This window comes from Thyridium curvatum (assembly GCF_004353045.1).
Source record: "Thyridium curvatum strain D216 chromosome Unknown NODE_15_length_556224_cov_80.126021, whole genome shotgun sequence".
NCBI classification, from domain to species: Eukaryota; Fungi; Ascomycota; class Sordariomycetes; order Thyridiales; family Thyridiaceae; genus Thyridium; species Thyridium curvatum.
Genome location: NW_022156770.1, coordinates 192,009 through 207,389, shown reverse-complemented (window position 1 = coordinate 207,389; position 15,381 = coordinate 192,009). Strand labels below are relative to the sequence as shown.

Here is a 15,381-nt window from a genome sequence, read left to right as displayed (position 1 = left end):
TGGCACAGCCGAGGAGACGGCTCAATATAGAATCATCTCTGCAAGTAAGATGGTACCATGGGCCATTACGCGCGGTATATGCCTGTTGAACGCTTGTGGCTGATGACGGCACGTTACGTCATGGTCTAGAATCACGATGCAATCAAACGCAATATAAACATTCGACACCGACATTCGGATTTTGGCAGCCAACTCAAAGCACAGATCATCACTTCTTTTCATACTGGCTAGTCACCTGATCTTAGATTGTCTCTCGCCGAGTCCAAATCCTATCACTAATTCACTCAAGAGTATGTAACCACTTCGTACCCCTCGTGCCTTCGTGCCGATCTCATCACAATCCATCTAGATCACGTCAACATGACTACCATGCAGGAGCCTGCCACAGCACAGTGGGGCCTGAGTGTCAGCGACGCTGACTTTGCGAAGCTCAAGGCTGGCTTTGAACCCCAGGACCAAGATGACAAATGGCGCGTCTCGGCGAACGAACAGAGCGGCGGAAATATCTCCATCCATCTTGCCAGAAGCGGGACTGACAAGGAACTCTATGTACTTGTCATAAACCCACGCGCCGGAAACAGCAGCAACAGCAGCATCAACCGAGGAGGGGCGAAGGTTGAGGCCATCACCTGGGAACAGAACAAGGGTGGCATTCACATCTCGGAGGAGCAGGCCAAGAAGGAAGTGGTGATCCTGGCCCGACGCATTCTGGAGTGCAGTTTTGAAGCGCTGCCAGAGTATGACGTCTCGGAACTGTGGAATCACCCTGCTGCTCAGCTCGACACAGGCGAGACGAATGGAACTAACGGTGTCAATGGAGGGCATTGAGCTGGGGATGACCTTCACTCGGTCTCAAGCGTTATTGAGCATCTCTTTGATGGACTCTTCAGGAGAAAGACACTTGTGAGATTCTAGCATAAACCCCTTCTGTGTGCCCACAGTACCACCGTGATTATCGATGAGGCAGCCCCAACCTTCTCACATTGGTGCCTGCGCACTGGAGCCACTATGCTTGGAGCCACTATGCTGCATGTCTCGTACAATCTGACGAGCCTTCAGCGCGTATAAAGCTCTAGGAACTTGTCCCCACACCTTCTCATCTGGGGATCTGCAAGAAATTATCCGGAGCGGCTCCAGTCTCTGTAATCACACATCCCCGGACCAATCTGCATGCTAAGCTTTTCAAATCTAAAACCCTTGGATCCGAGATTACAATACAGAGAAGCTCCCTCATAATCTGACCCCAACAGGCCGATCCGTAAGACCACGAACACGCGGCTCGCGGTCTGGCTTGGGCCGATGTGAAACATCTGCTTACTGATCCTCAAGACCAGCCCCCAACTAATGTAACACAGTTTGGATCGACGATATGGGTGAGATGCAATATGTAAAGGCACTGAATGGAAGCGGAATACTAATTGGGAACTATTCTTGGATTCAGCATTGAGAGAGACTTTCCGGAAAGGATGGAAAAAAGAGGATGGCATTACGTGTCTAACATCGAACGAGACAGGTTATTCATCGCCAACCTGCCAATAGCGACCTTTGGCGTGACCAGATCATAGAATAACTGGATCTGAGTTGACAAATGTTAGTTATTCTTGCTCACTCATCAAGATTGATTAAAGCTGCTTGGTACTGCTGAGCTTGAATGAATTGGGCTAAGGAGCACCTCCGAGGCAACAGCAGTCTATTACCACCCCAAACCAAGGAGCGTGCCAAATTGGAGTGACTAGTGTGGCATATGGAATAGCAAGAAGGCTAGTGCTAGAAATATGAGTTCCTATCTTTCGTTGGAGGGAAAGGGTCAAGCCGGAGCCGTCATAGAATAACAGCATACAGACACCAGACTCTCGCCCCTTTGTTCCCAAAGCCAGATCGTGTACCCTGATGATTCTCCTCCAGATCTACTCTGCCTTAACCTTGCCTCGATATAACGCTGGGAGGATTCAAGCAGCGGGCCTCTTGAATGGACAATGCGATGATGTAAGACCGGGCTGACAAATGAGAGCTCCATATCACGCCGTCCAAGGTTGCAATATCCCCACCACTCCGTAATGCAGGAAAGAGACTCTGACAGCGGAGTTCGCATGTTCTCCAGAAGGTCAGAAAGTGATGCAACAGCAAAATGGCAATCAATAAGACCACGTTCGTCATCGTACCGGGCTCCTTCGCCCTGCCAGGCTTCTACGACGACAACGTCGTCGCCCTCCTCCGCGAGCGCGGCTACGACGCCCGCACCATCCCCCTACTATCTGCCGATGACGGCACCCGGCAGCCCCCCGCCACCATGGAGCAGGACGCCGAGCACATCCGAGCCGTAGTGCTGGCTATCCTCGAAGACCCCCAGCACCCGAGCGACGTCGTCATCGCGTCGCACTCGTATAGCGGCATCCCCGTCGGCACCGCGCTAGCCGGCCTCAGTAAAGCCGCCCGCGTTGCCGAGGGCAGGCAGACCGCCGTCGTGGGCGTCGCGGCCATGGCCTCTTTCCTCCCGGCCCTCGGCCAGTCCGCCCGCGACCTCATGGGGTCACAAGCTCCGGAGCCGTACCGCTCCGGCCTGCCGGGGGAGTACTTCCCTCCCGCCCCGCGCGAGATCCTGCTCATGAGCTTCACGGGCGCGAGCCCTTCGGCGGAGCAGGTCGGGGACAGGTATCTGTCCTTCTTTACGCGGCACAGCTCCGACAGCTACGGCGGCAAGCTCGGGTACGAGCCGTGGATGGACATTCCTACCGTGCAAATCATCCCTGGGATGGACGTGGTCATCCCCACGGCGCTCCAGGAGCAGATGCATGAGCGGGCAGTGGGTGCGGGCGGCAAGGTGAAGAGGGTATTTGTGGACGGCGCGGGGCACGCAGTCAATGTGATTCGTCCTGAGGCTGTTGTTGACGAGATGGTTGGGCTGGTGGACAAGAGCGCGTGAAAAGAATGTCTGAAGGATTGGTTTAGGTACGAAGTCAAAGTTGACTGAGGAGCATTTTATGACTTGATGCCAAGTTGGCCATGCCGAGGCACGCACACTCGCCCCTATGATGGGAGCCATGGGATTTCTCATCCAAGGAAATGCAGACGCTGGATCTGGAAATTAAGGATATATGCTCATTGAGAGTTTGATTGAGAGATATATGTGTCTATATGAGCCATATGCCAAGAGATTATACCGGCCCCGTGCATGTGGGCACAAGGTCTGGACACAGCACTTTGATTTCTTCCACCAGAGAGGACATGGCACTCTCGTAGTCCTCCCGAAGATGTGCCACGTCTTCAAGGAATCGTCTCTCTGCACTCGCCCGCAGGTGTTTGGGAACGACTGGCAGCTTGCGGACTCGACCATCGCTCGTGAATACACCCTTTGACACGATGTTGCAGTGGAGCTTGACAAGGTCGTGAGGAATCTCCCTCCGAGGTCTTGAGAAGAAGGACGGTACCAGGAGGTAGTGGGCCTCTAGGTCATTCCTAAGCCTCGCGCTGTGCTTCTTGGCAAGGTCTGACATTGCTGCAGAATGTTGCTTGTAGATGGCGTTTTTGCGCCGCAGAAAATCCCAAGCCAGAATTCTGCCGAATGCTGAGTCGCGAGGTATCGTGTTGGCTGCGGGCTCTGAAAGGGCGCAGTCGTGGTGGTTGGAGGTATTGGCTGAAGTGGCCATGTGCTTCGGGCGCAACGGCAGCGTGAACGTGTTGGCCATGTCGGATGATGTTTGTTGCAGAGCGTGTGATGATAGCTGGCTTCAAGAGCAAGGCGGGAAGCGTGGTGGCGATACGCGTGAAGATTGACGAGCTGACGTGGTTCAGATCGTGAGTGAAGGACTTCCGAGAACAGATGTGTTTTCAGAAGAGAATATTGAGGTAGCAGGGTGCTTGACTGAGTAGGTAGAGTTGTTCGGGTGAAGAATTACCGACACTCGATGGAGGAATGGAGAGGAATTATATAGACATCCATAGACTCCCAAATCACTCCCAAATCACTCCTTACCATACATTCGAGAAGAGTGGTTGAAGAGGCGAGATGCTTTCTCTTTTTTGCCTCATCATTTTCTTAATTATGTTCCAAATCAGTAACTGGCATTATCAAAGGGAAAACACAGAAAAAAAACCACGGTACCGACTGATTCGCGTACATACGACCAACCCAAGAAAAGCAATGATGGTACTGATTGCCACTCGCAAAGTGGACGTTGGACTGACATTACTAGACTACTGATTAAAATCTCTCTGTACTGTGCTACTGATCTTTCCCATTCTCCTCCCATCCCACCCATACTCTCAGTCTGGATCAGATATGCGTCGGATCAAGTGAGATAAGAGTAGGTAGTGTAGATGCCAATTGGACAGTCATTAAAGTCCTGAAAGAACCGAAAGTTGGAATCATTCGTGCTCGTCATCCCAGCCACACAAGTGCCTGCACCGACCCAGCAAGGGCCAATGTCGATGACATAGGCATTGCCGGGCTCCATGTGGACCGGCGGGAAGGGTGGGAACGGCCCCGGCGCGGGCAGGTTGTTCCACGTCGTCTGGGGCCCGGGGCAGCTGCCCGGGTTGAAGCCGGTGAAGAAGAAGCTGCCGCCGCCGCTGTACTCGTACGAGCTGGTGACGAGCTGCTCCTGGCGCGGGAAGAGGAACTCGAGGGTGCAGTTGGCGCCAGCGCGCGAGGCCGGGACGTCAAAGCTGAAGATGGAGGCGACGTCGTTGGGCGTGAAGACGCCAAAGTACTGCGGGCCCCAGGAGCGGTCGGGCTCGGACTTGGAGACCTGCGTGATGTAGTGCGGGAACTCGAACTCGCCGGCGGGGAGGTAGCCCGGGCAGCCTGTCCGCGGATTGATGTCCTGTGGGGTGAGGGCGCGCTTCGAGATAAGCTCACCCGGGAGGGCAGTGGCGACGGCCCCGAGGAGGGTCAATGTAGTGCAGAGCGAGAGATGCATGTTTGCAAAACAGGAGGATAGGTTTAACGAGGGTCGATGGTGCGGTGATGACAATTAGTAGTCTTATCACTGGTGGAACGAATGGCTCTCGAGGAGACCAGGGATAATGCTGGGACAGAAGCTTTGCATAGATCGCCCCCGAACAGCAGGCCTTTTATACACATGCCCATCCTCTTCCCCGCGCGACTCAATGTAGGCTTCTCCATCCATGCCCAATGGCATGATCAGCACCTGGGAGCTCCAAGCTTGCTGCAAGGCAGCCTTGGTCCGGGGAAGTGCATGCGTGTATGCGGCCTGCCAGAGTGTTGACTGTGATGCGACAGGGTGCACTGCAGGGTAAGGATGTGTGTGGCACCGCATCACTGGCCCGAGGGACACAAGGCTGTGTGCAAGTCGAGCGCACGCCTCCGCCCGGGGCGCCACTTTGCAGGCATCCGCGCTCCATAACTTATGACCGTTTGCAAGGATCGAATCCTGGCATGTTGAGGTGATATGACCTCACTGCCCTATCAACAAGGAGCTGTTGCAGACACGCCGATGTCATTGGCTGACGAGATATGCACAAATGCGAGCTTGAGCTGCAGGTTTCGGAGCTGAGACGGCACGGGCATCGAGACCGGCGTAGGGCGTTGATCCACGACTAATAGGGCGTGAGATACAGCCAAAGCTCCAATCAAGATAGGCGTGACTGCATCGGTCTACCAAGAACACATCAGACTTTGGGAAAGCTTGTCAGCAATAGTGTCATGCACGCGTGAACCGACCAACATCGGATGATCAGCTTACTCCGGTGTTCATTGACGGTTCGAACAGCCTACCAAATGCCATGCCTCTACCAGCTGTCGGTTCCACAATTCTTTTCTTGGCCAGTAGCAGCCATCTCCCCAACACCCAGCTCAGATAGGCGGCGCCGTTATGCTGACGCTCGCTGTTCACGCCTGGAGCTCAATATTTACCTCCGACACTTAGCATCAGTTCATTATGGTCCGTCAGAACTTGGATGTTTCTTTCTTTCCCTTCATTCGACGCAGAATTTCATTTCTCTTTGATTCTTATCACGAGAAAATCTATTGTCATTTCCACTATACAGTAAATCCAATCGAGGTTTAGATTGAGAGCTCGGTATTTAGTTACAGAGAACATCGAGAAGAAATAGTCGACGTGTACAAGAAGTTTAATATAAAGAGAAAGTAGTGCGTCTGTCTTCGAATAATACCCATGAAGCTTGACGGTGCTGTTGCTGACGTTGTTCAACCCACAATGCAAGTTTCTAACTCTGCTTGGGATTTTTCGGGCAGCTGGTTCCGACGCAGCAAGTGATAGTGTTGCCCTTGCACAAGCCATTGGCATTGGCGCCATCATCATCGGGGTAGGTGTAGGCGGCATGCTGACAGGGCTTGAAGAATGGGGTTGCAGATCCCTTGATATCGCGGTGGGGGTTCTTGCACGAGCCCTTACCATTGTCGTTGGGACACTTGCTCAGCGACCAGAGGTACTTGTTGCAGCCTGTAACGGTCTTACCATCACAGGTACATGTGATGGGCAGACTAAATCCAGTGCTATCGGAGCATTTTAGTCTCATGACCCAAGTTGTCCGTTCTGCCCGGAGAGAAGTAACTTACACATATGACACGTCGATATCAAACTTGGGGCTGCTACCCTGCTTTACGAACGAACCCTCAATCAGAGACTCGTCCCCCAAGAAGGTGCGGCCACCGCCATTCTCCACAACAGCCAAGTTGCCAGCCCAGCCGACGGGGACGACAAACTGAGACTGGGCACCGTTCTGCATGACGCCCTGACCCTTGTCACCGGAGACGATGTCAGCAAAGCCTTTGTTGAGGGCATGCTTTGTCTGGATGGCTCGGCCAAGCTTGTTGGTGACCTTGATCGTGAACCTTTGGGCAGCAGCAGCGGCATCGGCCGAAGGGGCCTCAGTAACCTCAGGCATGGCGGTCTTCCAATAGTCGGCGACACTGATGGCATTGCCCGGAACTGAGACGGTATCTTCGCCCACATCTCGACCAACCACGGGCGTTGGCTGAGGGAAGGCAGCAACGCTCGAGGCAAGGCTCAAGAGAGCCAGGATACTGATGCGGGAAAGCATTGCGGTAGAGTTCAATTTGGTAAATAGCTTCAATATTATGTGGCAGAATCAAGATAAAGAAGAGTTGTTAACTTGTCCAAGCTTCTGTAGAGATGTGCTAATGGAAAAAGAGTCTCGTCAACCCAGTGGGTGACTTGCGTACTTATATACTTGCAACTGATCATCAGATGCCCGGTCTCAGTCCTTCGAACTCGCCTTCAGCCCTAGCCCGCTGTCACTCCCAGGCATGCGCGTATCATTCGCTTCGAGCGAATATTGCCACCGGATTAAGCGAGGGATGAACATAGCTTGTGTAGCAAGGTTGCGTTGGAAGTTTCCAACATAATCTGACCCTAGCCGAGATGGCTTGACATTTTGGGTACTTGCAGGTGAGAATCAGAGGTGACCTTCCCATCTCGGCGAAGACTGCAAGGCTGGCAACGCCCAGAACCTCACACAGTTCAAGGGCTTGACGCGAGGGCCTGGCGCAGCTATTGTACGTGGGCAGTTCCCAGGCCCGAAAACGCTCGCAGATGCAACGTGCCCTGTGTATAAGCCTTTGCCACGATCCTTCACTGCAACCCTACCCCTGCAGCAGACGCAGGTACAGAACACGCGTTTGCGTCCAGGCCGAACTCTATCCGCACCTAAAAGGACCAGACATCACGACGCTGACAGTCTCACACGACCCTCGTGGCTTTCTTACAGGTTACTAGTGGCTTGATCTCTGGCGTCGGAGTGATCCGAAGCCACCGGATGATCGGCTACGGCCCGATCGGGATGTTCTGGACCTCTCAAAGTCCTTCACATTACCGTTCGGGAGAAGTGAGCCCGGGATAAGCACTCGCGCTTAGCTCATCTCTCCTGATCCATCGGGACGGCAATGCAACCGTGGCGTACTAATTCGCTGACCAGACTGTGTAGCAGCCTGAGCTTGGAGAGTGACACCTTCCAATACTGGGAGCAATTTGTGAGTGGCAAACACACTTCAACTCAAGCCCAGGCACCTTTGGTGAGATCAGGAGATTACTTGACTGAATCTGGATGACTCCTGCCGGATGAAGCAAGGCCAAGGTTTCTATTTTAATCCACAAGATATGCTCTTCTGACCTCAAGTCCGGCGAGACGGCTCGAATCATAATGACTGTAAACTGTTGCAAAAGGAAAAGGAGAAGAGTATATCATAGTGGGATCATAAGCTACCAGCGAGTGTGCCGAAGCCATGTCCAATTCAAGGGGAGAATAGAATTAATTCCAATAACGCCAGAGTACAATCTGTGCTTCAATGGTTCCGAAGCTATAAGTCTGTGTGACAGATAGAGCAGTTTCAGGCCTCATATATGGTATGCTCACTGGGAGACGTGTGTGACGTGGAAATCTATCACGAAGATCTCAGCCACTGCTCCTACCAAGCGCCCGAGATAGAGCTTGACAACGCCTCAACAATGCGCTCTCGTCCCGCCACACGTGCATTCTGGGACCGATAGTCAACTCGGGAGATCTTCTGGAGGCGTGCAAATGTCCCAGGAGAAACAGACACGCGGGTACTGGTAACATGTTGGGATTTCAATGAATTGCATATCCTCAAAGCGTCGAATTTGTCAACAGATGACACTTCAAAACTATGACATACACCGTTCTCAGCACTCCACAGGCTTCAGCCAAATTTTTGAACCTCTCGTAGCATCCTCACAGCCCCGGCTGCTGCACCAGGCGTTGATATTCGCTAGACTCTTTCTTCATTCTGAGCAGTTGCTGCCCCAGCAGCAATGGCGGCGGCAACAGTAGCAGCATTCTGTGGATCCTCATAGAAGTCGTCATAAGCCCAGGTGCTAATAAGCCGCCAAATATCTCGCTCTGCGCTGAGCTCCTCGGGGTATTTCTCTATGCCCGGCTCGGAATTAACAGCGGCGAAGAAGTCCTCATACGCAGGCCAATAGTTGAAGTGCATTTTGGTATATTCCCAGTACTCGGGGTACCAACCCGCAAGCTCCCAGTCGATGATCCCAACTATCCGGCCGTTATGATACTGGATGTTGCGAGGGTTGAGGTCGGCGTGGGTGAATTTGACACTGTATGATGCGGACCTCCCGTGAACTTCCTTCACCACAGGGTCCTTCGTCCAATTCTCGAGCGGCCCTCCAAGACGCAAATAGAAGTGAAAGTCGGCTATCCGGTGAAAAGGACCGAAGGTAACCTGACCGACTCGATAGTCCAGGAGCGGACCCTGCGACACGGATCCAATGAAACCCTTTTCAGGGGGCTTCAGTCTTCGTAGCTGCTGGAGGTAACCGGCAAGCTCCTGACCAAACGCCTGGATTTGCTCAGGGCCCATGTTGGCATACTCAGTGCCGTCTCCAGGGAGCTCTTCCATCACCAGACCAACCGTACCGTCTGGCCGCTCGTACACCTCATAAAGCCGGGGCAGAGGTATGGACGTATTGGCACGCACAAATTCCATCGCCTCGAGCTCATTCCGCCCAGTAGAGATTTTAAGGACCTTGCCAAAGGGAAGGCGGACGATATTGCCCCAACCCGCTCGATTCTTCCCCGGGTAGAGATATTGGCTGGCCCACACCCGCAGGCGAAGCCAGGCAGGGAGCTTCCTTGATTTAAGCACAACGCGTCGGGGACACGTAGTGCCGGGGGTTGCATGTGTTGCCATTGCTTGCGAATCCAGGCTAGGCATTGCGGTAGTAGATCAAGACAAGGTGTGCCGCACAGAAGACCTTCAGGAGACTTGAGTTTGAAAGAGGGAGAAGGTTGGGATGTGTTGGGATGTTGGTGCTTGGACATCCGTAGATGGTACCCCCACTATTATTACAGGCTCCGCATTTCATTGGTTGGTACTTAGTTTGTTTGTCCCTCGGTGCTCGCTGGTACGGTATTAAGTTCCCGGAGTATCTGCACGACTGTGCTCCCTCTTGAAATAAGTAAGCCACCCGGCCTGAGGATGGTGGCAGAAATCCTTGAGATAAATCTGCTACTTCTAGAAATTCCATTGTAAATTGTGTGTACCTGAATACTTACAAACTAGAGCAAGTTTGTGGTCGTCTCACCTGGAGGACCGGGGTGATGGGTTTAGCGAGAGAAGAAAGCACGAATGTTTGTGGACAACATTAGGCCTTTTGGTATGCATGCATCTGTGCCATGCAGGAGTGAATGGGCCTACCGAGATATGAGTTAATGCGGCTGAGCCAACTATTCACCATTATCCTTCCTCAGTAACGTGAATGGAGCCTTCCTTGACAGTTGGAGTGGAAGCTTCCTCTGCTACACTCACTGTGTGGTGCCCTCAGCTGAGGGAAGGCCTAGACAAAGATCCAAAACACCCCGGGGCTCTACTTTTCCTGCTAGACGAAAGACCTGTTTCTTTTAGTCCACGGAACACGCTTGACTTTTGTCTCCCGTGATCAATCACGCAGTTCATCAGATGCTAATATCCCTGGCCCCTGACTTTAACACATCCTCCTGTCTTTCCCCCAAAAGTCGAATTGTTGCTGTAAGTATAGTCATGTGTTTCGACTATTTGTGAGAGCCAAAACTGATGTGTGTCAAGACAAGATGCAACCATGACCGGTAACAAGTTCCGCGTTTACGTCGCTGCCTTCTTTCGTGATGGCATTTCTCACCGACGTGATCTGGAGCCTGTATACGGGCTGGCCATGTATCACTGGGGCATTTGGGTAGAGCCAAAGAATAGCGATGGGGAGGGACGCTTGCACCATGTGGAGGACCATCCGCCGATGAACAGTTCACGGGGGCCAGTTCCCGGAGGGTGGAAATTTGGGTTGCGCCAGAGCAATTCGCAGACCAGTCAACATCTGATCGGGCGTATTATGATCGGAAAGCTCCCGGCCGGCATGGGCTACGATGAAATCGAACATGTTCTAAGTCGTGTCTCGATGCCAATGCGGAGTGGCGACGAAAATTGCATCACGTGGGTGAGAGCAGCAATCCAAGTCCTCCAGAGAGAAGGCCCGGTACCCTGGGCCGAGAGGTTCGATATCATCAAGTTTATGAACGATGCTCACCGAGTTATAAAGCGGTGGCATTCAACCAGGGGCTGGCAGTATTCTGATAACAAGAAGAGCTATGTCGCTCGGGCCTTCCCTTGAGCAATATGAAGACGAGCTTTCGGAACTTGTTCACTATTTGTGTTTCTCTGGTATCCTTGCTCAGCTGGAATCCAAGACATTAGGAGAAACAATGAACTCGTGTACATACCCGCTTCTCCTGATTCAGGGCTTAGCCTATATGGAGCACAGTCACGTTATGCCACCTGTATCTCAGCCTCTTGAGGCCCGGCCTCTTCCCAAGCCTTCTGATGTATCACCGCCACTGTACACCTATCCCCAATCTTGTCTGGATGTCCCATGTCTTGATCAACAACTAGGACATTGACTATACCACTGCCAGCACCCGTTGCAGGATAGACGTCGTCGTCAAACATCCGTATCTCCCCTTCCACACGATTCGGGCCCTTGCGGCGCCAGTAGATGTTCTCATACTCTGAGATCGCGGCCATGACCATCTGGCCCTCGGCCTCGGCGCTCATACCCATGCCCACATAGCCGTAGCCAGCCTGGTCCCACCACAGACCACAGTGCTTCCCGCTGCGGTCGACGATGCGCCGGACGGCTTGGTCTCCTCGCACGTGGATATGCGTCCTCACGCTGAGATACTCCTTGCGCGGCGTGACCTTGAAAGCCGTGAGGGGCACAGTGCGAGCCTTGAAGCGGAGGATGTTCCTGGGTGGGGTCGTGGAGACTGGCTCCGCTGGCCGTACCGGTGGCATGACGACCCAGGACGAGTTGCGGTCGAGGTCAGGGACGATCTTTGCGAGGACTTGCTTCTTTGCTTCCTCTGTTGCAGACATGGCATTAGATGGGCCACCGGTTGTAGTGCCTATGTCGGTAGAGTCGGGCGCAGAGATGACACCTGGAGCAGGTTTCTCAATGTAACCTTTCACCTCAATGACCTGACGGTCGCCTTCGTCCTCGAGCTCAAACAAGCGCACCAGAGGCTTGGGGAAGATGATGTTCCCGTTGGCTTCGTCAAACAAGCGGTACTCGACTGGCCCGTCCCATCCGACCCATGACCAGCTAGGAAAGTTTCTATCGGGTTTGCCAGGCTGAAAGTTCACCATGGTGGGTAGACTGGCTCCGCGGCGCGGGAGTCTACCATTCGGCGTCCACAGAAGTGCGTGACTGAACACAGCAGTCGGAAGCCCATGTAGCGTCGGGCCCTCGAGCAGTTCGCTAAGCACTGCGGACATGCCGGCGAACCCGTTGAGAATGTCAGACTTGAATGAGAACTCCCGCTTGCTGTACGTCTCGAGCAGCGCCTTGTAAGTCTGGAATGCTGACCTCGTGCGTTGCTCTGGTCTCATGCGGTAGACGGCGTCAATGTCAGACAGCGGATTGTCGTGATTGGATTTCTTCATCACATGGTTGTCGTCAAGGGCTACCCTGCCGAGCATGAACGAAGTATACTCTTCATTGGAGCCCCCTTCACAGAGTGTGTCCTGTCCACATTGGAAGTATACAGCACTTGGCGAGAAGTAGATGCAGCGTCGGGACAGGAGGCGCTCTTGCAGGATCCATCCACGTGAATTCCACTTGGAGAGCTCGACTTCCAAGTAAAAAGCGCGCGGTGCTGCAACTAAGCCTAATACTTCTCGATTTGGGTCTTGAGGGTCGTCATCAAGCTCTGTCGACCGCTTCGACACGAGCAGTTGCTCGACGGTTTGAGGGGGCCGAGTCCCTGGATAGACACCAGGCAGACCAGCATTGGCATCGTCCCCACCCAGGGCGACAATGGTGGCAAACGCCCTTCCATACACAATATCCATGCGCGGGATGTCCCGCTGCATCTGGTCCTGGTCATCTTGGACAAGACAGATGGCGTCGACCCAGAGATAACGCTCGCTCAGTGCGGCAACAAACTCAACCGCGTCTCTAATGGTGGCCGGAAGATGTTTTGTGCCCAAGCCCCCGGGCTGCTGCCTTTGCTCAAAATTGGATTTGACCGTCTTGGACATCTCGACCCGGCCCCATACGTAGCTCAGGGCGAAGTACTTCTCATGGGAGGTCGCGCTGACGAGGCAGTCCCGACTCACGTCAATGAAGTTCATTGGTATTGCTGTGTCGGCTCGCACCTCGGACTTTGCTGTATTGCAGAGCGTCCCATGGCTGTGATCGCAGATATGTAACCACGCCTTGATGATTTCAAGGTTAATGCGTTGGTCGTGAGGGTCATGGATCGGGCTTCCATGACCGTTCAGAGCGGCATCAAATGAGGTATACGGGTCGAGGCACCAGCCCTGGCGGAGTGCTGCTTGATACGTCTTGGGTGTGACCAGCCTCAGCTCACCAACTTGTCTCATGCCGTAGTCGATCCTCATTACCTTCTCCCCATTTCTCAATGTCCCACTGGACAGCCGGGTTCCTTGGATTTCCCGATCAATAGCGGCAAGTCTTGGGTGCAGAACCCCAAGCCTAGCCTCGATGATCGACAAAATGGAGCGACACAAGACGCATATGGACTTCCTTTGGGAGAGCTGGAAGTAGTTGCCAAAGGGATAAAGAGAGTCTTTGGCTGTTAGCTCGAACCCGCCTTGGCCTAGTTGAATCGGTTTGGTATGATCGCGGCACATCCGGCACAGCTTCAGATTGGGATGTCGTCCTTGATCACGAGCTTTCTGAATTGCCTGTTTCTCCATCCGAGCTTCCCTGGCTACGGCTTCCTGCGGTGTGACCTTCTCCGTAGGATCGTAGCCGAGGACACTCTCCAGCATGTTGCTGAGATCCATGACGATGTGTTTGGTCTCTGGGTCAATTGCTAGTTTGCGGAGCCCAAGCTCAGTCTTGTACTCTGGAGGACGATACCTCGATGCCTCTGCTTTCTTGGGCTCTGTCTCCGTCCACGCCTTGCGGTTCGCCACCTCGGCGTCGATGTCCGCCTCTGACAGAGTGCGTCCTGCTTGTACAGCCAGCGAGATGACCTGGAGACGCACATCGCGCTTCTCGCAGAGCACAATCATCGCATCTAGGGCAGCGTGCTGGATTATGTACTGCTTGTCGAAGATCTCATAAACGTCCTTTTCGAGAGCTGCTCGCATCGGATTTCCTGCTGCTGCTCCACAGCATGTCCGCAAGTTGTTGATTAGGTCCTGCAGCCATTTCGTGTCGTACTTGGGTTTGGGAGGATTCATGGTTTCGCTCTTGCTGTTGTGTTCCTCAAGCACGGTCCGAGTAAAATCGGCTAGGAAGCGCAAGTCTTCGAGCTTGTGTGTGAGGATGTATCGCTGGCCAAAGATGTTGACCATGACAGACTGGCACTTGAACTTCTCAACAAAGTCTTGAGGCATCATGCTGACGAAAAGCTGGATTTGGCTGACGTATTTTTCCTCCAGAGGGAGCGTTGGAGCGGTAAAGAGATGGTTCTGGAGATGAAGACAGTGGTCTAGCAGGAACTGCCCGCGTGCCGCGTGGCCTCCCGGAATCGCCTTGAACAACGATCCCGAGTAGTTTGCAAGCTCGGTTAGGTCGGCTGTGTCCTTTGTGATGCGATATCTCTGATCATAAAGCTGGATAATCTGCCGGAACAGATCAACCCTAGTCTCGACGGTCGGAGGCAGGGCCTTGACGGCCTCTGTGCAGTGCGATATTGCATCCTGAAGATCCTGCAGTGACTGCGTACGCTTGAACTTGTCCGCAGTGATCATGCCCAGCTGACCCAGCGCGACGCCGTACGGCACCGTTCCCTTGGCCGATAGCGACAGCGATTTCTGCACCAGTGCGATGGCCTCGTCGATGTCCTTAGAGTGTCCGCTGCGACCGTACCTCATGCGCAGGCGCGATGCAAGGTTGTTGAGCGTGATCTCGTAGGGTTCTGAATCCTTCGGCGCCGAGTCCACGATGGTCCTCGCGCAGGCGATAGCGTCGTTCAGGTCCTCCATCTGCTGCAAGAGCGCGTAGCGATGGGACAGGGCAAATCCGTAGTTGGATAGGATCTCAAAGTACACAGAGACTTGCCGGTCAAGAAGACGGGTCGCCTCGGCGACTTCCTTTGCCTGCCGTCCGTATCGCACGGCCTGGTCGAGCGAGCGCTGGACGCTGGTAATCATGTGCTCGGTCATCTTCGCGTAAGACAGCCTGTTGAGGTATTTCGCACGGTCTGGTGAATCCTGAGGGATCCGCCGAAGGATGATCTCGAGGTGCTCAATGGCATCATGGATGAACTGTGGCTGCTGGAGCTGGTTGTAGTGTTGGATGAGGAACTCCGCTGCTTCTTGGCGCATCCTAACTTCCTGGTCTACGGGTATAGTCCCAGAGGCCAAATGCTGTCGTAACATGTTCTGCGTCCTGGTAA

At 53.6% G+C, this 15,381-nt stretch overlaps 7 protein-coding genes across 7 annotated transcripts; 2 read left to right on the top strand and 5 right to left on the bottom strand.

Moving 5' to 3' along the window:
* Nucleotides 1-360: 360 nt before the first annotated feature.
* Nucleotides 361-828, top strand: E0L32_003449 (uncharacterized protein; the record flags this gene model as incomplete). Its single annotated transcript, XM_031137750.1, has 1 exon — nucleotides 361-828. One exon carries the CDS (start codon nucleotides 361-363, stop codon nucleotides 826-828), a length of 468 nt encoding a protein of 155 aa, XP_030998598.1.
* A 1,300-nt stretch (nucleotides 829-2,128) lies between these two features.
* Nucleotides 2,129-2,923, top strand: E0L32_003448 (uncharacterized protein; the record flags this gene model as incomplete). Its single annotated transcript, XM_031137749.1, has 1 exon — nucleotides 2,129-2,923. The coding sequence occupies one exon, from the start codon at nucleotides 2,129-2,131 to the stop codon at nucleotides 2,921-2,923; it is 795 nt and encodes a 264-aa protein (XP_030998597.1).
* A 232-nt stretch (nucleotides 2,924-3,155) lies between these two features.
* E0L32_003447 (uncharacterized protein) lies at nucleotides 3,156-3,686 on the bottom strand (the record flags this gene model as incomplete). Its single annotated transcript, XM_031137748.1, has 1 exon — nucleotides 3,156-3,686. The coding sequence occupies one exon, from the start codon at nucleotides 3,684-3,686 to the stop codon at nucleotides 3,156-3,158; it is 531 nt and encodes a 176-aa protein (XP_030998596.1).
* Nucleotides 3,687-4,289: 603 nt separating this feature from the next.
* Nucleotides 4,290-4,919, bottom strand: E0L32_003446 (uncharacterized protein; the record flags this gene model as incomplete). Its single annotated transcript, XM_031137747.1, has 1 exon — nucleotides 4,290-4,919. One exon carries the CDS (start codon nucleotides 4,917-4,919, stop codon nucleotides 4,290-4,292), a length of 630 nt encoding a protein of 209 aa, XP_030998595.1.
* Nucleotides 4,920-6,189: 1,270 nt separating this feature from the next.
* Nucleotides 6,190-7,026, bottom strand: E0L32_003445 (uncharacterized protein; the record flags this gene model as incomplete). Its single annotated transcript, XM_031137746.1, has 2 exons — nucleotides 6,190-6,478; nucleotides 6,542-7,026. The coding sequence occupies 2 exons, from the start codon at nucleotides 7,024-7,026 to the stop codon at nucleotides 6,190-6,192; spliced, it is 774 nt and encodes a 257-aa protein (XP_030998594.1).
* Nucleotides 7,027-8,731: 1,705 nt separating this feature from the next.
* Nucleotides 8,732-9,694, bottom strand: E0L32_003444 (uncharacterized protein; the record flags this gene model as incomplete). The annotated part of the gene is made up of 1 exon (XM_031137745.1): nucleotides 8,732-9,694. One exon carries the CDS (start codon nucleotides 9,692-9,694, stop codon nucleotides 8,732-8,734), a length of 963 nt encoding a protein of 320 aa, XP_030998593.1.
* A 1,584-nt stretch (nucleotides 9,695-11,278) lies between these two features.
* On the bottom strand, nucleotides 11,279-15,364 carry E0L32_003443 (uncharacterized protein; the record flags this gene model as incomplete). The annotated part of the gene is made up of 1 exon (XM_031137744.1): nucleotides 11,279-15,364. The coding sequence occupies one exon, from the start codon at nucleotides 15,362-15,364 to the stop codon at nucleotides 11,279-11,281; it is 4,086 nt and encodes a 1,361-aa protein (XP_030998592.1).
* Between the last annotated feature and the right edge of the window lie 17 nt (nucleotides 15,365-15,381).